We start from the raw sequence: 23,711 nt of genomic DNA on the forward strand, positions 1-23,711 counted from the left end.
CCAACTCAGGATTAAGATCAGGAAGTATGCTGCCCAAGTCTCAAGAGTTGCCCGGAAGGACTGGGGCTTAAAGAAGAGAACGTTGTCACTCTTCTATAAGGCAGTTTTCATCCCGGTTATCACCTATGCTTCTGGAGTCTGGTACAAGAAGGCCAATACCGTAGTAAACAGATCGCGCCTAGGAACTATCCAGCGCTCTCTTCTCCTTCTGTCCTCGCGTGCCTGTCGCACTGTCAGCACCCATGCGCTCCAGGTCCTCACTGGATCTCTTCCACTGGACCTGGAGATTGTTCGTCATGGGTTGCTCTACCAAATAGCCAAAGGAAGAGCAGTTACTTGTGCAGGTTTCACCACTGACCCAGCAAATAATAGAAACGCTGAAAAGAAGAGACTTAATGAACATCTAACAGACACCTGGCAAGAAAGATGGCAGGCATCAACTAAAGGCGCTGTCACCAAAAGATTCCTCCCTGATGTCAGGGCCTCCTACCCCCTCACACCTGTCTGGTTTTCACCAGGACTCTATGCTACCTACCTCCTCACTGGACATGGCTCCTTCCAGAAAAAACTACATGACTTCAGAATTTCAGACTCACCCCGCTGCCACTGTGGAGAGGATCAGACGTGGGAGCACCTTGCCCACAGCTGTGAAATCTACGAGGACTTCAGGAGGATCCTAATAACAAAACTACGCTTCAACTACCAAAATCAAGAACACCTCACCCTACAGAATGAAGAAACTTACCGAGCTCTGACTCAATTTGCAATGGACTTATTTACCAGGCAGAAAGCGCTACCACCACCTTAGTATCCGAATCAATAGGTCATAACAACCATGACTGCCAATCGTTGCTACGCATCATTGAGCCATGGATGCTAACGCCTTGGACCAACTTGCACAAGACTTGACTAGCAGTGCAATAAAAGACAGGGTCCGCACATAATTTGACAAATTCCTCATCATTGATTTCTGGACAAACTTCTCTCGCCCAGATGTGACACATTTCATCAAGAAGAGGCCTAGCATCGATCCCTGGACTTGACCATCAATCTTGGACTCCCGGTTTTGACCACCCCCCCCACTGTTCGTTCTGATGGACTACTGGACCAGCCTTCAGTCTGGATGCGACACAGACTCACCAAATGGAGCCCCAATGACGGCACCTGAACTAGACCTTACTGAACATGACCCTTCCACCATAGCAGCACTCACACTGCTGGATTTCCAGCAAGTTGTCGGCTCCAACTGACTGGCCGTGCTAGCTGTACCTAACCTGAACTTGCGGAGTATATCTCTCTCTCATTTTTTTTTTTTTTTTTTCGGCTTCTTTCTTCTGTTTCCTGCCATCCGTTCTTTTATCCCCCCCCCTATTTTTCTCTTACAGAATGATTTTTTTTTTTTTTATATTTATTTATTTATTTATTTATTTATTTATTTATTTTTTTTATTTATTTATTTATTTTTTATTTTTTTTTTTTTTTTGTGGGGTGGTGGTTTTCGTCCACCCGCCACCCCACTCCTCTCTCTGGTGAGGCACTGGGCATGCCACACTGTCATCAGGGGCCATCTTCCCTATTGGCCCCTTTCTTCTGTTTCCTACCCTCCAGTCTTCTGCCTTCCTCCCTTACTTTTCTCTTGCACAACGTTTTTTTTTTTTTTTATTTAGTTTATATATATATATATGTGTGCGTGTGTGTGTATATACATATATTTATATATACACATACACGCATTCCCCACAGGTCTAAATCTAAAAACATCAAAATTACTGCCCAACCTATTTGGCCCTAGAACAAGTTATCAGCAAACAACCCTACGCTCTGTTAAAATTACAACCGTTGCTCAAGAAACAGCGATCATCTCATTCTCAAATCTGGTCCTAGCCACTGAAATCCCAGGAAAGTAGGTGGCAGGACCCGCCAGAGTACTCTAGCTACAGTGGTACACCCGGTCAGCCTCCCCGTGGCATGGTGTGGTAACGTCGGGTCCCACTAGGGGCTCGGCGGCTAATAGACCGGAGGAACAAAGGGCACAACACAATATACAGCACATGACCCCCACACACTTCAAATCTCTGGCCCCGATACAATGTACACCCGCGGAGATGGGAGAAATCCCAGGAGCCGTTAGACACTAACATACCTTATACCTTATACCTTATACCCCTGGAGGTGTTTAGAGTAGCATGAGGGGAGACAGTATTCAATAATCCTCCAAAGGATGTTAGTTTTTGGAGCCGTTGTGATTGCCGTTCATCTGAGACCTCAACGAGCAAGTCACCCGATCTCAGACGCTTAGTTGTTTTTGGAGATCCTATTAGATTTTCTAGGTATTTCTGAATTCTAAAAGGTGAGAGACTACCAAGAGACTGTTCTTGAGTTGAATGCAATACAAGGTGCATTGGATGCTTCTTTGTACACTGTCAGTTTTTTGACATTTAGCACTGCATGAGTTAGAGTCTTCTATCGCATGAGCAGCCATATGAGGATCCGTATGTCCTGTAGGAGAAATCATTTTGCCCCTTTTAGCCGCGGAAAGATAGCTTTTCTTTCCGGGTTACCGGCCCCACCACGGGGAGGCAGGAGCAGTGCCACAAGGGTAACCAAGCGGGTGAGTTAGTTTGGTTAGTAAGATTAACAAGAAACAGAAAGGTGAATTTCCTTCTTGGAACTCTGCCTACTTTTTGTAGTGCAAAAGTTTCTCAATACAAATAAATAAGAGAATTGTGTTTAAAACCTAAAGAAAACTATTTGCTTTGCACACACAATATATAAATCGCTTGGAAATCGCTTGGCTACACTAATAATCACTTGGCACCCGGGGCCAGCGTTCTTATGGGCCTATATGAGAGCTTGAAAGACAAGGTGGATGCCCTCGAAGGAACTAAATCGAGGGGCCCATCAAGCTCTCAGCTGCCCACATCAAAGCCAGAGCTTGCACTTGTTCGTCGCGCAACACAGCGGCAAGCCCCAAGGCAGAATGCACTGGTCCCAAAGGAACTAGTAGTTGTTGGTGACTCTATTGTCAGGGAAACGGGGAACATGCTTTGTAAAAAGGATAGGGGGAACAGGACCAGGGTATGTCTGCCAGGGGCAAAGGTTGATGACGTTGTAGAGCAGATATCATCTTTTAAGGGCACAAAAGGTGACATAGTTGTACACGTTGGCACTAATGATATCAAGAGGAGGAGAACGGCAGAATTGCTTAAAAAGTACAGGTCACTGTTGAAAAAAACCCGTGAAATAGGGTTGAATTTGAAAGTGTCTGCAATTCTGCCCAGACACGATAGGAGGGAGTATACGAGAGCCTTGTCAATCAATTCGGCCCTGGAAAGACTGCGCAAGGCTCAAGGGGTAGAATTTTTTTCAGCCTGGACTGTACTTGTTAACAGGAGAGATTGCTTCTACAGGGATGGGATACACTTAAATAGAAAGGGTGCAAGAATATTTGCTGATGCTATCGAGGCAGTGTTAGGTGGGTCGGAAAACTGCTAGCTTGGGGGGAGACAAAGACGAATAGATTAACAGTAGCCACTGGCAGAGGTGAAAGAGATTCTTGCACTGCTTCTATTGGAATGAGCAGAAGCCTGAAAAACAAGATGCAGGATATTTCACACACTGCCGGATGTCATTGCGGTACAAGTAAACACATGGGTTGTGTTAGGGTAGCTAAGAATAGAAATAGGTGCATGTATACTTACGTGTACACCAATGCTAGGAGTTTAGTAAATAAATTTGATGAATTTGAGCTATTGCTCAAAACATCAAAAGCAGATATTGTTGGGATATCAGAGACGTGGTGTCCCACAGATATAAGGAATGCAGAACAGGAAATTGGGGAGTACAACGTCTACAGAAAGGATAGACTGGATAGGAAGGGAAGAGGGGTTATGCTAATAGTTAAGAAATACATAAAATCCAAGGAAGTGAAGCCAGTGGACATCGCTGGACAGTGCAGTGTCAAGTCAGTTTGGTGTGACATAAGCATTGGGAGATCAAAATTGAGAGTAGGAGTGTGCTATAGGCCTAATGACTCTGATGAGTATAATAAGATACTGTACAGGAAAATAGAGTGGGTCAGTAAATCAGAGAGTCTTATAATGGGAGATTTGAATTTCCCAGATATTGACTGAAATTTGGGGCTGGTCAATCACACACCAACAAGGCTTTTGTGGATTTATTGGATGATTGTTTTCTACATCAGCATGTTCAGGAGGCAACTAGAGGGAAGAATACTCTTGATTTGATTATCAGCAGTGATTCTTCATGCATTAAGAATCTGCAGATAAATGAACCACTAGGTGGCAGTGATCACAGTGTGCTGAAGTGGGATTTACTCAAAGAGGTAACTACCATTAGGAGTAAAGGGAAGGGTTATTGCTTTCGTAAAGGCGATTACGATGGACTGAGACAGTATTTAAATTCTATACAGTGGGACCAACTGATGATATTACGAACAGCAAATGCAAAATGGGAAGCATTCAAAGATCTTGGAAAGATCTTTGAATGCTTCCCATCTAAGTAGCTTCCAACTTATCTTGGAAGCTACTAGGCTATAAATACCAACTAAGAAATATTGTTCAAGGTTTAGGCCTAAATGGATGTCAGATGAACTGATGAGGCATATGGCAGAGAAGAAATATGCATGGGATACTGTAAACAAGTTACAAAGGAGGTTAGGCAGGCGAAGGCAGATTACGAGAAATCTTTGGCAAGGGATGCAAAGAAAAACAGCAAAGAGTTCTTTACTTATGTAAACTCTAGAAGGAAGGGGATGAATCAGATTGGTCCACTTGATATCGATGGGTCAACTGTTGATGATCCTGCTCAGGTAGCTAACAAACTAAATGAATATTTTGCATCGACATTCACACATGAGGAGTTATTTTGCGAGGGGAAAGCCAGAGGTGTATTCAACTCTAGCAGTAAGCTAGAGAATCTTGTAATAACTGAGAGTAAAGTGGAGGAGAAATTCTTGAAGATAAACACAAGAAAGGCACCCGGGGTGGATGGGATATATCCAGTTATATTAAAGGAGGCAGCAAAGGAAGTAAGCAAACCGTTAGCCATAATTATGAGAGCTTCCTTGGACTCAGGGGAGGTAACCACAGACTGGAGATGTGCAAATGTCACCCCAATTCACAAAGGAGGATCAAAGGCTGACACAAGTAATTATAGACCTGTGAGTTTAACTTCTGTTCCAGGAAAATTAATGGAGGCACTAGTTAAAGAAACACTGCAGGTTCATTTAGACTATAGCTTGGACACAGCATGGTTTTGTTAAGGGGAAGTCTCGCCTGACCAATTTGATTGGATACTATGATGCAGTCACAAAGGAACTGGATGCAGGGAATAATTTTGATATTACTTGGATCTTAGAAAGGCTTTTGATACTGTTGCACATGGAAGACTGCTGCACAAATTGGAGCAGTGTGGCATTGGAGGCAAATTGCTGCTGTGAATAAAGCGGTGGCTGAGGGGGAGAAGACAGAGAGTGGTAATCAATGGACACTGCTCGTCGTGGACTAATGTTATTGGTGCAGTCCCTCAGGGCTCAGTGTTGGGTCCATTATTGTTTTCGGTATTCATAAATGATATTGATGAGGATATATCAAGCTTAATGTCCAAGTTTGCAGACAATACAAAGGTAGGCAGGGTTGTTAAGGACACTACTGACACTATGCTGCTGCAACAGGATCTGGAAAGGTTGAGCAGATGGGCTGAGAGGTGGCAAATGAAGTTTAACATTGACAAATGTAAAGTACTACACATGGGAAACAGCAACCTCAGAGCAACGTATCGACTCTGTGGTACTACATTGACAGTGGTAGAGAATGAAAGGGACCTGGGGGTGGTTGTGCAGGCAAATATGAAGTTCTCTGAGCAGTGCAGACGGGCTGCAAGAGTAGCTCATGGTGTATTGTCAATGATATATAGGAATTTTTCTATCAGGGATAAGGAGGTGATTATTCCCTTGTATAAGGCAATGGTCAGGCCACACCTAGAGTACTGTATACAGGTCTGGAGGCCTCATTTCAAGAAGGATGTAGAGCTGCTGGAACGAGTACAGAGAAGGGCAACAAGATTAGTGAATGGAACAAAGGGGTGCTCTTACGAAGAAAGGCTTAAGTTTTGCAAATTACAGTGTCTGGAGACTAGGCACCAGCGAGGTGATCTGATAGAGATGCATAAAGCCTTGAATGGTTTGAGCATGCTCAATGCTGATGGGATTCTTCCTCTCGCTCAGAATAATCACCTGAGAGGGCATAAATTCAAATTGAGGAAAGACAGATGTAGGATAGACGTGCGGAAATTTGCCTTTAGCCAGCGGGTGGTTGGTTGGTGGAACAGACTTCCATCACTTGTCATGGAAGTTGATAGCCTAAATAAGTTTAAGGCTCAGCTGGACAGATATTTTGAACGAACAGAGGGGTGAAGTGGAAGTGGTTTTTTTTTTTTTTTTTTTGACTGATGCTGCGTAAGCTTGCTTTCTTGCATCAAATGCCTCTACTAATGCTAATGTCAACTCACAGTACTCAGGTTGCTGTGTGTTTCAAAGGCCCTAGGCTAATTAGGGTGGGTTTAGAAAAATAACAGAAAAAGGCCTAAAAAAAATACACACTTGATGTCACTTTTTTGTTATTCAATAGAAGATTTTGAAAATTGAAGTGGAAAAATCGAAGAAAATAGTTCTGGCTTCACCTATAGCGAATTTCAGCTGTGTCCATACAGTAAAAATTGTAGAATTTATTAATTGACCTTTGAACTGAGTCCACTGGACCCGAGGAGTAAAAATACAGATAAGGAGCCACCGACCCCTAGACTGCCTGAACGCCCCCCAATTGCTTCTGAACCCCCTATCCCCTCCCAGAAGGCTTCAGTGCCCACTGTGGGGGGCGGTACCACCCACTTTGGGAACCTATGCTCTAAAGATATATATTGTACATTACATTGTCTTGGTATGAACAATTCACACTTGTCCTAATGTTGTACAACATAATGTTCTTCTTTCACACAGCTGTCCCACAAACACACACACAAAAAAAAATAATATTTTGTGAAACCCCCTGCAAACCAAAGCAAACAAATAACCTTAAGATCACTGCATATGTTCCAACTATAATCCTGGTATTTTACAGCAGGTAGAACCTTAGACATGACTTTCATGACTTTCTTTAAGTCCAACTGAATGAAACACGCAGGAACTAATGGAAATGTGTTTCCATTATGAAGCAAAACTGCTTTTAAACTTAAGTTTGGAGGATAGATTTACATTAATACTTGGAAAACTGTGACACAGCCTACAAAAATCCTCACTAAAAATGCCAAGCATGCTCTCTTCAAATTGTAAAGTGTTGCATCATAATTAGAACCTAAGAACTATAGGTAGAAGTCTGATTATGTTTATCACAAGAAAAGCAAGGCCAGAATCATTGCTAAAACTAAGAGAATTAGCTTATATCTGTTAAAATAAATCACTATGTCATACATTACTGGCTAGATTATGGGAAAATGGCATATTTTGGTAAATGTAACTCCCTCTATATTTAATAACTGTGACATGATGTGAAGCAATCATAATGATTTTCGAAATCTACACATAAAAACTGCTTAAAAATAGCATTTAAATGCTTGGCGGTAAAAATCGTGTTGGCTAGTGTCATTTGTGTAGTATAGGTGAACAGATCTAATACTAGAAATCAAAACCTGACGTCACCACTGGATGGTGCTTGAATTGGCGCAGCGTAAATAAACACAAGTTTTGTTTGAATTAATTTTTATAATAAAACTTGGATTTATCCTTTTTTTTTTTTTTATTTGCATGTTCTGCAGTACACCTGAAGCATACTTGCAGCACACAGGTTAAGAAACACTGCAGTAACAACATCGGAAAATCTATTTCTAGTTGTAAAAATGAAGTTGTAAAATCCCTTAACTTGAGTTAGAACAAACTGTAAAGTGTAACAACCAATGGAGCAAGAAATATGATGGGAAATAATCATGGATTAGTTGAAAAAATTAAACAGGAACAATTTAAAAGTTTTTTGTCTGAACTAGATGCAGAATATGGAGATATACTGTACTCTTCTGATGTGAAGTGGCTTAACAGAGGGAAGCCCTCAAACAGTTTTTTGCACTTTGAAACAGTTCAATGAAAGAAAAAACTTTCAGCATTTCCCTTCTTGCAATGAATCAATATCAGCTAGAGAAAATGTCTCAAACTTCAATAAAACAAAATGCAGTGAAGCTCTCAATCTTTTGGAACAATCTTTTCCATTTGGAACAAATGGAAATCCATTTGTTCCAAAACCCCTTTAACGTGTCACCAGAAGAAATTTCTGGGATTTATGATTTGGAAATAATTGACTTGTAAGCCAACATTGGCTTTCAAGTTGGCATGTGGGCAACTGACTGCCACCTGCATATATGGGGTGATCATTTAATTTGTGGACTAGTGCAAGATTTTATGTTTACCATGAAAACTTTCCATAACTGCCATTGTAGGCACACTCCCTGCTACCAAACAGACCCTTATGTGCACATGCCAGTACTTGTTCAGCTATTGTTGTGTGAAGAGAGTTTTTTTTTTTTATCTGCGTGTCACTGATGATTGTTTGAAGTAAGTATCATGTCGGACATACAGATTGAACAGCAATAAGTGATTCGTTATGTGTCAGATGGTGCTTAAATACATCAGAAACAGTTAAAGAGATGAATGAAGCATACGGTAATAGTGTCTTAGTAGTATGGCCATGCCGACCGGGCTAGCCGTGTGGGCAAAGTGCCTACCTGGCAACCCAAAGGTCGCGGGTTCGAATCCCGCCTCGGGCTTGGATCAAAGTACTGCAAAAACCTTGGGAGGTGCATTATGGCGGCAGAAGCCGTTGTGCCAATAACTACCAATAAAAAAAAAAATAAAAAAAAGTATGGCCATATTTAAATTGCACAAGCAATTCAGTGAAGGCTGTGAGTCTATAGCAGATGACCCAAGACCTGGTCAGCCTTCCTCAACTCCTGAGCAAATCGCAAAAGCCCAGGAAATCATGAAGACAAACAAATTACACTTTGCAAATTAGGTGTTAGAATGTCCATTTCATACAGTAGTGTTCACAATATTGTGAAAGATTACCTGAAAATGTTGTGAATCTGTGCCTGTTGGATTCCACACAATTTGACTCCTGAACAACAACAGCAACGAATAGACTTGTGCAAAGAAATGATTGATCGTTTTGAAACGATCAATTACATGGAACATCTATGAATAAGGAAGCATACTCCGAGGTTCTCAGAGTGAAACTTCACCACAACATTTGTGAGAAATGTCAAGAACTTTCCAGTGTTAAGTGGTTTCTCCACCAAGACAATGCCAGGGCACATAGGGCTAATATTGGGCAGCTAGTGATCATCGCCACAGGTGTCGAAGTTCTGCCATATCCCCCTTATCCACTGAACTTAACCCGGTGTGATTTCTTCCTGTTTTCACATCTGAAGAAAGCTCTGAAAGGCAAGCATTTGACATCCGACTACGATGCTTGCAGAGCAAAAGCAGCAATTTGCAGTCTTTTGAAAAATGGCTTGCAAGAAGCATTTAATGTGTGGGTATGATGATGGTGAAAGTATGTAAAGTTCAAGTGTGAGTATTTTGATAAGGAGAAATGAACAGAAGATTCAGATGATGACAATTAGGATAAGATCTTGGTACAGTCTGCGAATTAAATGATAAAATTCTAAAAGGGAATTCTACCCACATATATTTAAAATGTTTTCAATATATGTAGTAGTGGCATATGATGCAAGAAAGCAAGTGTATGAACTTATGCAGCATCAGCCAAAAAAAAAAATAAATAAAAATAAAAAAAATCACACCATTCCCTCCAAATTGCCTGTCCAGTTCCCCCTTAAATTTATTTAACCTATTAACTTCCACGACAGATGGAAGTTTGTTCCAGCAATCAACTACCTGCTGGCTAAAGGCAAACTTCTGCACATATATTCTAGAACTGTCTTTCCTCAATTTGAATCTATGCCCCCTTAGATTCTTAATCTCAGCAAATGGAAACGTCCTATCAGCATCAAGCCTGCTCAAACCATTCAAGGTCTTATACATTTCAATCAGATCACCTTGCAGGTGCCTAGTCTCCAGACGCTGCAACTGACAGAATTTAAGCCTCTCTTGTAAGAAAACCCATTTGTTCCTCTCACCAATCTTGTTGCCCTTCTCTCTACTCGTTCTAGCAACTCTACATCCTTCCTAAAATGAGGCCTTCAGACCTGTATGCAGTACTCAAGGTGTGGCCTGACCATTGTTTTATACAAAGGTATAATTACCCTCTTGTCTCTGCTAGAAAAATTTCCAGTTCTTTTTTTTGTAAAAAATTAGGTGCCGGTAGTCATTCTTTGCTATTGGGAAAAATTGAAAATTAAAAGGATATGAAAAGTACTCTAAAATCACGCCCCCCCCCATATTGTTACTTTAGTATTTTTTTTTTTTTTTTTTTAGAATAAAAACAAGAAATTAAGTATATTAACACAGTTTATTAAGCATAAATTTATTATTCAAGTATATAAAAAAATAAGTAAAATGTGAGTAAAATAAATAAAAAAAATTTCATAATAAAGTTTTTGTAGAATATTCCAAATTCTTATTAAGTTCTCATCCGACACCCTATGCTAACTTCTTTTCCTGCTCTTTGTGTTGGTTGGTGAATGACATTTCCGAAGCAGCCACAAATCAACATATTTTGCTGGATCGCAGCAGGTCAGCGGACGGCCCACAATTTTAAGAAACAGTATTTCTGAAAATTCTCATTCACATTCACTCGGTGAAACTGATATCGTACTCAGAGCATTCATCAAATGCTTCAATTCTTTGGAAACCTTCTTATCAATTAGGTATCCACGAATTGCATTAACTCTAATTGACAATTTTCTAACTTCATTTTCACCAAATGCCAACAATTCCTGTTTAGAAGGTTTAATACCTTCGTTGTCCTCGTTTTCTCTCTCTCAGTCATTGGTATTGTCACTAGTTCTTAAATTTAAATTTTTTTCTTTTCTTTTTTTGAAACTGTCCAAAATATCGGTATCATTCGGATATTCAGGTAAGGTAAAAAAGTGTAAACAGAGATAGGGGAAATTTTCGGAAAAATGTGGATAACGCACTTCCGCGAAATAACAGATGATTATTTATGGGGTAAAAGAAAATCACTTTCTAATTCTCGAACAGGGCGCTTACAGTTGATTCACAGAGGTATCGAACCTATGACCTGTGAGGAAAGTGAACTAAAACAGCATTTTAAATTTTATTATCAAAACATTTTTCTCATTAAATGTAATTGTGTATTGTACTTAATTAAATTTTTGAATATTTTCAATTTTACTTTTACATGCAATAAGATATTGAAAATGAACACACTAAAGAAACTTTGAAATTTTTTGAATATGGCCCCGGTACTGGAAAAGGTTAGACTCCACTGCAGTAGAATGTGGGCCAGAGCCCATTGGGAATACCCCTTGATCTGCTCACTCTTGACCAACGTGACTTCTCCGTATGTGGGACAGGTGGTCGGATAGGTTTTACCAGGTACCGCTAAGTTATACAATACTAATCACTTTAGCTCTCTTAATTCGCGCAGCAGCACTAATTGCCTGAAGGCCAGAAATGCGAACAGGCCGTACCAAGTTAATTCTCTTCTAATCCATTACTATATGAAAACTTTCTTCCCTCAACTGAAACTATTTTAAATGTAACTTCCAAGGGGAATTCAAAATAATTAAACAGAGGTCCGACTGAGTAATTTAGACTTATAACAATGGTTATACAGTTTTATATAGAAAATATCTTAACAATAGACAGTAAAAATCGCAAATTTAGTTAAATCATTTTAAGCTTATTTGAATAGTAGGCAAACATGTGAAAAAATTTACGGAATATTATAAATTTCGAAGTGCATTGCATCCAAATGTCACGCGCCACTGTTAAAAAAGGTGCCAGTACACCATACCGTTGTGTACCATCACAAAAAGAGCACAGAAAATTCCTATATATCATTGACAAAACTCCATGACCTGCTCTGGCAGCCTATCTGCACTCCTCAGAGAACTTCATATCTGATTGCACAATTACTCCCAGGTCTTTTTCATTCTCCACCTCCCTGAGTGTAGTACCACACAGTTGGTATGTTTCTCTTGGGTTACTGCTACCCATATGCATTAATTTGCATTTGTCAACATTAAACTTCAGTTGTCATTTCTAAGCCCATCTGCAGTAGCATACTGTCTTTACTATCATTAACAACCCTGCCAGCCATTGTATCATCTGCAAACTTGGACATTAAGCCTGATATACATTCATTGATACCATTAATAAATACAGAAAACAACAATGGGCCCCGCACTGAACCCTGGGGTACTCCACTAATAACATTAGTACACGTAGAGCAGTGTCCATTTATTACCACTCTCTACCGTCTCCCACTCAACCATCCCTTTATCCATTGCAGCAACTAGCCCTTAATGCCTTACCTCTCCAATTTGTACAGCAGTCTTCCAAGTGCAACAGTACTAAAAGTTTACATGAAATTAGCATTAGCAAAGGCACATGATGCAAGAAAGCAAGCTTACATAGCATCGGCAAAAATTAAAAAAAATAAAAAAACACACAGAAACACACCCTTCTCATTTCACCCATCGACTCACTAGAAATGTTTTTCTACTTCTGCCTTGAATCTGTTTAAGCTATCAACTTCTACAATGACAGATGGAAGTTTCTTCCAGCAATCAACCACCTGCTGGATAAAGGCAAACTTCTGCACATCTATCCTACAACTTGGCCCTTGAGGTTGACACAGACATTCTCACAGATATGCCAGACAAGCTGTACTTGCTACCTGGGAGTCAAATGCTGATGGAACTGATATTCGGGTGACATTCAAGTCAAGTGGACCCAATTTCGGCGAAGTCCAGATGGTCTGTGACAGCCAAATCCTCTGCTTGCACCTTCACTATGGCGGGATGGTTTAAGTGTATCCTATCCCTGTAAAGCAATCTGTCCTGTTAACAAGCACAGATCAAGCTAAAAAAAATTCTACCTCACCAGCCTTGCATAATCTGTCCATGGCCGAATTGATTAACAAGGTTCTCAGCATATACTCCCTCCTATCGCTTTTCTGGACAGGATTGCAGACACTTTGAAATTTAACCCTAACTCACGACTTTTTTTCAACACTGACCTGTACTTGTTAAGTAAATCTGCAGATCTCCTACACCTAATGTCATTAATGCCAATGTGTACAACGATATCACCTTTTGTTCCCTTAAAAGATGACATCTGCTATACAACGTAATAAATTTTTGCTCCCAGCAGACAATTTCGACAAGCATGCAATCATACTGCAATCTTTGCATGGATTTCTCAAGAGGCAGTCTTGTCTAACCAATCTGTAGGTTACTATGATGCAGTGACCAAGGAACAGGGTGTAAAAAATAATTTTGACTTCATATAATTCAATTACTCCATGGGTTTTGCCAAACCCAGGGTCCTGAGCTGGATGTGGATGTCATCATTCTTCTCTTTCTTGTTTTCTTGGTGATTCTCTTCTACTTCTCTCTCTCAGGGTAATGTAGGGAAAAAAAAAATTTTTTTTTTTTTTTTTGGCTGGTGCAGCATAAGCCTCAGGCTTCCTTGTACCATATGGCTAATAATAATAAATAATTTCAGGAAGGCTTTTGACACTGTTTTGATATTGGAGCAATATGGTATTAAAAGAAAGTTATTTCTATGGATAAAGGGATAGTTAAGAGGAAGAAGACAGAGAGTGGTTATCAATGGGCACTTCTTTACATGGACTAATGTTATTAGTGGAATTTACTCAGGGTTCAGTGCTAGGTCCATTGTTGTTTTCAATATTTATCAGTGATATTGATGAAGTTATATCAGGCTTAATGTCTAAGTTTCCAGATGATATAAAGGTTGACAGAGTGGTTAATGACAGTCACCAGGGTGAGCTACTGTAAAATGATCTAGGAAAATTGGATCAATGGGCTGAGAAATGGCAATTGAAGTTTAACTTTAACAAATGCATGGTACTGCACATGGGTAGCAGTAACCCCAGAGTAACTTATCTATTGTGTGATACTACACTCAGAGTAGTGGAGAATGAAAAAGACCTGACCTGAGAGCATAATTACTCTGGGATAATTGTGCAGTCAGACAGGAAATTCTTTGAGCAGTGCAGACATGCTGCTAGGGCAGCTCATGGCATTTTGTCAATGATATATATAAACTTTTATAGGAGGGATAAAGAGGTAATTATCCTATTTTATGAGCCCACATCTTGAGTACTATATACAGGTCTGAAGGCCTCACTTTAGGAAGGATGTACACCTGCTGGAACAGGTGCAGAGAAGGGCAACCAACCAGATAAGGGAACGAAAGGGTGCTCTTACCTATAAAGGCTTCAGTTCTGCAAACTTCAGCATCTCGAGACTAGGCACACCTGCGTGGACATCTGAGGCTTTTAAAGCCTTGTATAGATTGAGTAAGCTGAATGTTAATGATATTAACATTCAGATCACCTGGTCTAGAGACTAGGCACATGTGAGGTGATCTGATTGAGGTGTATAAGGCCTTGAATGATTTGAGCAAGCTCAATATTGATGGGATTCTTCCTCTTGCTCAGATTACACACCTGAGGGTGCATAAATTAAAATCGAAGAAAGATGGTGCTTTGCATGAGGAAAGTGAGGGAAAAATAGATGTGCGTAAATTTGCCTTTAGCCAGCAAGTAGTTGATTGCTGGAACAAACTTCCACCAGTTTTTTTTTTTTTTTTTTGGCTGGTGCTAAATAAGCTTGTTTTCTTGCATCATATGCCTCTACACATGAGGGGACATAAATTCAAGCTGATGAAGGATGATTGCAGTATTAATATGTGGCGGTCTCCATTCAGCCAGCAGGTGGTTGATTGTTGGAACAGGCTCCCATATGTTGTGGTGGAAGCAGATGGGTTGAATAAATTCAAGGGAGACAAATTATTGGAGGTTACCGATGGTTGGACTGCGTATATGTGTATAGTGCTTTTTTTGTGACAGTACACAATGGTATGGCGCACTGGCACTTTTATTAACAGTGACGTGTGACGTTTGGATGCTGTGCACTTTGATATTTGTAATATTCTGTAAATTTTTATCACATGTTTATCTACTATTCAAATAAGCTTAAAATTATTTAACTAAATTTACATTTTTCACTGTCTATTGTTATGATATTTTCTATATAAAACTGTATAACCATTTTTATAATTCTAAATTACTCAGTCGGACCTCTGTTTAATTATTTTGAATTCCCCTTGGAAGTTACATTTAAAATATTTTCTGTTGAGCGAAAAAATTTTCATATAGCGAACGGATTAGGAGAGAATTAACTCGGTATGCCCTGTTTGCATTTCTGGCATTCAGGCAAATAGTGCTGCTGCGTGAATTAAGAGAGCTGAAGGGATTACCATTCTACAACTTAGTGGTACCAGGTAAAAACTATCCGACCACCCGTCCCACATACGGAGAAGTCGCGCTGGTCTGCAGTGAGAAGATCAAGGTGTATTCCCAATAGGCTCTGGTACACCTTCTTCTGTCATGGTGTGCAAACATTTCCCGTACAAGGGCCATATTCAAAAAAATTCAAAGTTAGATTTCTTTAGTGTGTTACATTTTCCATATCGTGTTGCATGTAAAAGTAAAATTGAAAATATTCGAAAATTTTATTAAGTACATTACACAATTACATTTACTGAACAAAACATTTAATGAGATTTTTTTTGATAATTAACAAAATTTAAAATGCTGTTTTAGTTCACTTTCCGGGCGGGCCGTAGGTTGGACACTGCTGTGAATCAACTGTAAGTGCCCCGTTGAAGAATTAGAAAAGTGATTTTCTTTTACCCCAACAAATAATCATCTGTTGTTTAGCAGAAGTGCGTTATCAACATTTTTCCCTTTCTCTGTTTATATGGTCACAGCACCCGAATGACACTGACATTTTGGACAGTTTCAAAAAAAAAATCTAATTTAAGAACTAGTGACAATACCTATGATGAGAGAAGGAAAACAATGACAACGAAGATATTAAACCTTCTAAGCATGAATTGTCAGCATTTGGTGAAAATGAAGTTAGAAAATTGTCAATTAGGTTACGTTACAGTTAATTGCAATTCGTGGATATCTAATTGAAAAGATGGTTTCGGAAGAATTCAAGAATTTGATGGATGCTCTGAGTACAATACCAATTTCATCAAGTGAATGTGAATGAGGATTTTCACAAATGAATCTAATCAGATTCATTTGTGACAATTCATCTGGTTGGGTTGACAATCATCAGCCCAACCAAAGCTTCGTTGATGACAAAAACAGTTTCTTCACTGCTGTTTCTTAAAATTGCATGACCACCGCTAACCCGCTTCGAACCAACATAATATGTCGATTCATGGCTGCTTCGGAAACGTCATTCAGCAACCGAAACACAAAGAGGAAGAAAAGAAGTCGGCATAGGATGTCGGATGAAAACTTAATAAAAATTTGGAATATTCTACAAAAACTTTATTATAAAATTATTTTTACTTATGTTATTTATTTTTACTTATTATTTTTAGGGGCCATAGTCTAATGAAGGACCCTGAAAATGTCTGCCTGTCCGTCCGTCTGAGACAGCATTGTATCTCTGGAACCACTCAACCTATTGACTAGAAATTTTGCATTGGTTTGCACATCAAGTGGGCCAACATAACACCATATTGAACATTGTTGACAAAAATTTGTCTGAGAAATGGAGGGGGGCTAAAATGTGGGGGGATAAAAATGTTGTCTGACAACCTATAGCTACACTGTTGGAAAGAGCTCAAGGAGTATGTTTAAAATATAATTTTAAAATATTTTTAAAATTAAAAATGGCGGCGCCAGACAGGAAAATGTGAGTAATTTTTTGTGTACCCCTCTATTTCCGTCGCTAACGGAGCTAAAAATTTAAAAATCACATTAGCTATGCATTATTCAATGCTTATCACGGGAAAACTATTCCGATTGAAATCTATCATCTATTTTTGTGTTAAAATTAAAAAAACAATTTTTTATTGCACTTCGATAGCGCACCTCTTTGTATTAAGTAACTCTCCTTTTTGGTGACAAAAAGGTTGCTAAATAGTTAGTTAATAATTCTATAAAGGTCATTTATAAATTTTGCGACCAGAAGTATTTTTAACATTTTTCAAAGCTGGAGTTGTCCCGGCAAGGAGATACTCAGAGCGCCAGTGTTGAGGCGGTGGAGAGGCGCCTGCACAGCCCTCACCTGCCAGTTGCTTCTCCCCCGAGACTTTAATAATCACTTCTCCACGAAGAAGACGGAGTCGCTTCTCCCACCCTTGGCATTCACAACAACTGGAAAGATTCAAATAGACAATGTTTTCGTTATTTCCTAAGTTTTAGGCCAAGCTGGGGTACAAAAACTTTTCAGTTACCATAAAGCTGTCTATTTGAGATACTACACTAACGACCATTCGTGTCATCCTGAGTGCCTGGCACTCAGTAGTTGACCGATTTATTTACTTATTTTATTCACATTTTACTTATTTTTCTCTATATACTTGAATAATTAATTTATACTTGATAAAGTGTGTTAATATACTAAATTTGTTGTTCTCATTCCAAAAACATTACTACGAAAGTAACAATATCAGGGAAAAAAAATTTTTTATGAGTACTGGCACCTATTTTTTTTACAAAAAAGCACTGTACATATATATATATATATATATATACACAGTAAACCCCCGCGAATAGCGGGGGTTACGTTGCTGAGAAATGTCGCGAATAACGAAAGCGCGAATACTGAGTTATGGCTCCCATAGTAATAAAGGGGTTCCGTTCCAAAGTATGAAATATATAAGAAAAATTAGTCTAAAATTTTGTCTATGTATGTATTATATGTACCTTCATATTATGACTATGTACATAGTGAAATGCAAGCATATGGCATCGAAATGAAAATAAGAAACAATTTAATATTAAATATAATATTTATTAGAAATTTCAAACAAATCTTTCAAACCAGCGCCTTTGCTAGCAAAAAAACTTATCCCGCCAGTGCTATCACCAGTTGCGCTAAAGTGTTGATAAAGGAGTTTTGCCTTTTCACGAATGATGAGTGAACTTAACGGAATTTTATTTTGAGTTCGGTCTTCTCTCCACAGATTTAAAGCTTTTTCCATTTTTTCTAATTTAACATCACGAGTTACAGAGCAAATTTTTGAAGCAATTAGCGCGTTTTCACGGACACTGCGGCGGATTTTTTCTTCTGGTTTTTTGATTGATCGCACCATTGACTCATTGATTTTATAATATTTGCCACTGAGGAGACACTTTCACCATTAGAAATTTTGTCTAATAACTCAATTTTATTCGCTAATGTATCATCACCTGCTTTGATCTTTTCACATTTCCCTTGTTATTCGTAGCCATATTTTTGTAGGGGTTAGAAAGAACTTGTCCACAATAAAGTCACTTTCTTCTGTTAACACGCTCGAAAAAGTCTGTTTTACACTGCAAAACAGTAGATTCATCATTTTTGTAAGCATATCAATTTACAAATTGATAAATTAATTCAATTTATAAGCGTATAAATTAAAAGCAAACGACGAAACCTTCCATGACAAGCGCATAACACATACTGAACAAAGATTAGCGAGAAACATCCACGCTCACGATTTTGTCACCCCTCTCCCCCCCCACCTACCCACTGAGCGCTGTTTAGATCGGGAAAGATAATTCTAGCCACGCCCATGTTTTTTTATGGCAGAAAATATTCATGGCGCTTTAAAATTCACATTTTTTTAGGTTTCATTTTATATTAAATCGGCGATCGAGAATACGCAAAACCGCGAATACATATACCGCAAATAGCGGGGGTTTACTGTCTGTATATATATATATATATATATATATACACACCGTATTTCCCCATGTATAAGATGCACCTTAATTTTGGGGCCCGAAATTTGAAAAAAAACATGTATTACATAAAGTTACTGAACTCAAGTTTTATTCATCATAAAATTCATACAACTCCTCATAACTTGAATTCAGCACTGTACGAAAATCTTTTCTGAGCCATTTATGGGCAGAACGTGGCAAAACGTAATGTAATATACCAGTAACAAGTGCGAAATAATGAGCGCAAAGACAACAAGCATGAAAAAGCGGGAAATGCAAGTAAAAAAATCTACAACCACTGTACAAGATGCACCCAGTTTTTAGACCCCAAATTTTTCAAAAAAAGGTGCGTCTTATACATGGGGAAATACGGTATGTATATATGTATATATATATTTTTTTGTCTAATACTATATAAGTTTGCTTTCTTGCATCATTTGCTATTAGTACTACTAATTTTAGGACTAATGTGTTTTTTTTAATACCTTATAAAAGTTGGAGCAATCCTCAAAACAACTGTGCATTTTTCCTGAATGGCATGACCATCATAATTTACATCTCTTGCTACTTTACTGTCAGAAGTCACACATGAGCCAGCTCTAGTAGTAGGTACTCCAAGAAAATGCATTACCTAAAAAAAAAAATCATCATATTAAGACACAAAGTAAAACAGAAGAGAGAAAAAAAAAAAAAAAAAAAACACAATCAAGTTCCCTTCAACATAGTGAAACAAAGCTAATGAGATAAACAAAAAAAAAAAAAAAATGTTACTTGCCTTTATTGTTTTATATATATACAGTGGAACTTCTCTATTACGAACTTCTATTTAACGAATTTCTCTATATTATGAATTTTTTGCAAAACATTGCACCTTGAAACGAAACTACATGTAAAATTAACCCCATATAGCGAAGTGTTAGTCTCCCTATAAAGAAATTTTTAAAAAATTAGTAAAAGCATTTTTGAAGATTTTATCATCATCCTTCTCTTTCTTGCCACCTTGGCGATTCCCTTTTACTTCTGACTCTCTCTCTCTCTCAGGCTAACGTGGGAAATTTTTTTTTTGGCTGGTGCAGCATAAGCTTCAGGCTTCCTTGCACCATACGGCTAATGATACTAATGCCTCTCGAACAGCAACATGTTCCAGAGGCAACCAGAGGGAGTAATACTCTTGATCTGATTATCAGTAGTAATTCTTCATGCATTAAGAATCTCCAGATAAAGGAACCACTGGGCGATGGTGATCACAATGTATTGATGTGGAAACTACCATCAAGGCTAAAGGAAAGTGCTTTTGCTTTCATAAAGTTGACTACAGAGATCTCAGACAGTTTTTAAATTCTGTACAGTGGGATCATGTGATGAAGTTACCAACAGCGAATTCTAAATGGGAAGCCTTCGGGGAATTAATTTTGGAGGCTACTAGGTTTTCATTCCAAAAAAGGAATACTGCTCAACGTTTAGGCCTAAATAGATGTCAGATGAGTTAATGAGGCTAGTGGCAGAGAAGAAGAATGTATGCAATGCATATAAAGTATCAGGCGATACAGAAGACTATGGCAGGTATAAACTAGTCTGTAATCAAGTCACAAAGGAGGATAGGAAGGGTGAAGGCAGATTATGAGAAATCTTTGGCAAAGGATGCAAAGAAAAACAGCAAGGAGTTCTTTACTTATGTAAACTGTAGAAGGAAAGGGATGAATCAGATTGGACCACTTAACATAGATGGGTTGACTATTGATCATGCTGGATGATCATGCTCAGGTGGCTGAGCATGATCATCCAGTATCAAACTGAATGAGTATTTTGCATCTACATTCACAAACGAAGAGTTATTCAATGAGGGGAGTGCCAGAAGTTTATCAAACACTAAAAGGGAGGTAAGTTATTGGAGAAATTGCTGAAGTTAAACATAAGGAAGGCACCTGGGGTGGATGGGAACTATCCAGTTATATTAGAGGAGGCAACAAAGGAGGTAACCAAACCCTTAGCCATAATTATGAGAGCTCCCTTGGACTCAAGAGAGGTCCCCATGGACTGGAGGCGTGCAAATGTATCACCAATTCACAAAGGAGGTTCAAAAGGTGACACAAGTAACTACAGACCTGTTAGTTTAACTTGTGTTCCGGAGAAAATAATGGAATCACTGGTTAAAGAAACATTGCAGGATCATCTAGACAAGACTGCAGTAATAGTTAAGACACAGCATGGGTTTGTCAAAGGGAGGTCTTGTCTGACCAATTTGATTGCTTACTATGATGTGATCACAAAGGAACTGAATGCAAAAAACAATTTTTATATCATATACTTGAATTGCAGGAAAGCTTTTGATACTGTTGCACATAGAAAACTGCTGTACAAATTGAATAGGTATGGCATCAAGGGTAAGCTGCTACAATAGATAAAGGGATGGTTGAGTGGGAGACAACAGAAAGTGGTAATCAATGGGCACTGCTCTTCGTGAACAAATGTTATTAGTGTAGTTCCCCAGGGTTCGGTGTTGGGCCCATTGTTGTTTAGTATATATATCAATGATATTGATGAAGGTATATCAGGTTTAATGTCCAAGTTTGCAGATAATACAAAGGTTGGCAGGGTTGTTAGCATTAGCAAAGGCACATGATGCAAGCATATATAGCATCAGCCAGGAAAAAAAAAAGACTTCTCATTTCACCCATCCACTCGCTCCAAATGTTTTCTAGTTCTGCCTTGAATCTATTTAAGCTATCAACTTCTACAACGACAGATGGAAGTTTATTCCGGCAATCAACCACCCGCTGGCTAAAGGCAAACTTCTACACATCTATCCTACAACCGTCTTTCCTCAATTTGAATTCATGCCCTCTCAGGCAATTATTCTGAGCAAAAGGAAGAATCCCACCGGCATAGAGCATGCTCAAACCATTCAAGACTTTATACACCTCAATCAGATCACCTCACAGGTGCCTAGTCTCCAGAAACTGTAATTTGCAAAACTTAAGCCTTTCTTCATAAGAGAACCCCATTGTTCCATTCATTTATCTTGTTGCTCTTCTCTGTACTCGTTCCAACAGCTCTACATCCTTCTTAAAATGAGGCCTCCAGATCTGTATACAGTATTCAAGGCGTGGTCTGACCATTGCCTTATACAAGAGGATAATCACTTCCTTATCCCTGCTAGAAAAATTCTGTATATCACTGACAAGACACCATGAGCTACTCTTGCAGACTGTCTGCACTGCACAGAAAACTTCATATTTGCCCGCACAATTACCCCCAAGTCCTTTTCATTCTCTACCACTGTCAGTGCGGTATCACAGAGTTGATACGTTACTCTAGGATTACTGCTTCCCGTATGTAGCACTTTACATTTGACAATGTTAAACTTCATTTGCCACCTCTCAGCCCATCTCCTCAACTTTTCAAGCTCCTGTTGCAGCAGTATACTGTCATTAGTGTCATTAACAACACTGCCAACCTTCGTATCGTCTGCAAACTTGGATATTAAGCCTGATATACCATCATCTATATCATTTATAAATACAGAAAACAACTCTGAACTGTGAGGGAGACTAATAGTGGAGACTAATAACATTAGTCCATGAAGAGCTGTGTTCATTGATTACCACACTCTGTCTTCTTCCACTCAACATTCCCTTTATCCATAGCAGCAATTTGCCTCCAATGCCACACTGCTCCAATTTGTGCAACAGTATCAAATGTGTGGAATGCAGATGCATTTTGCATCTGCATTCCACGCATGAGAAGTTTTTCAAAGAGGAGAGGGCCAAGATGTTTATCAAACTGTAACAGGGTGTTAAATGATTTTGTAATAACCGAGAGCAAAGTGCAGGGGAAATCGTTGAAGTTAAACGTAAGAAAGGTACCGTGCGTTTATCCCGTTATATTAAAGGAGGTGGCAAAGGAAGTAATCAAACTCTTAGCCATAATTATGAGAGCATCCCTGGATTCAGGGGAAGTCCAATGGACTGGGGACGTGCAAATGTATCTCCAGACCGGCAGAATTACTTAACAAGTACATGTCACTGTTGAACAAAAGCCAAGAATTAGGGTTGAATTTGAAAGTATCTGCAATTCTGACCAGACACGATAGGAGGGAGTATATGATGAGAGCCTGTTCGATCAATTCGGCCCTGGAAAGATTGTGCAAGGCTCAAGGGGTAGAATTTTTTTCAGCCTGGACTGTACTTGTTAACAGGAGAGATTGCTTCTACAGGGATGGAATACACTTAAATAGAAAGGGTGCAAGAATATTTGCTGATGCTATCGAGGCAGTGTTAGGTGGGTCGGAAAACTGCTAGCTTGGGGGGAGACATAGACCAATAAATTGATAGTAGCCACTGGCAGAGGTGAAAGAGATTCTTGCACTGCTTCTATTAGAATGAGCAGAAGCCTGAAAAACAAGATGCATAATATTTCAGAGACTGCTGGGAGCCATTGCGGTACAAGTAAACACATGGGTTGTGTTAGGGTAGCTAAGAATAGAAACAGGTGCAGGTATACTTGCGTGTACACCAATGCTAGGAGTTTAGCATTAGCATTAGTAGAGGCATTTGATGCAAGAAAGCAAGCTTATGCAGCATCAGCCAAAAAAAAAAAAAAAAAAACCACTCCCACTTCACCCCTCTGTTTGTTCAAAATACCTGTCCAGCTGAGCTTTAACTTATTTAGGCTATCAACTTCCACGACAAGGGATGGAAGTCTGTTCCACCAACCAACCACACGCTGGCTAAA

At 39.1% G+C, this 23,711-nt stretch overlaps 1 protein-coding gene across 1 annotated transcript in view; it reads right to left on the reverse strand.

The window, feature by feature from the left end:
* LOC150088278 (protein adenylyltransferase SelO, mitochondrial-like) overlaps positions 1 to 23,711 on the reverse strand; it is a 471,795-nt gene that overhangs the window by 422,292 nt on the left and 25,792 nt on the right. Inside the window, exon 3 of the mRNA XM_090370666.1 lies at positions 19,463 to 19,608. Coding sequence (XP_090226792.1) covers positions 19,463 to 19,608 — 146 coding nt within the window. The remainder of the gene's footprint in view (positions 1 to 19,462; positions 19,609 to 23,711) is intronic.

This window comes from Mastigoproctus giganteus, chromosome 3 (genome assembly GCF_048544385.1).
Source record: "Mastigoproctus giganteus isolate SK-2022 chromosome 3, ASM4854438v1, whole genome shotgun sequence".
Lineage (NCBI taxonomy): Eukaryota > Metazoa > Arthropoda > Arachnida > Uropygi > Thelyphonidae > Mastigoproctus > Mastigoproctus giganteus.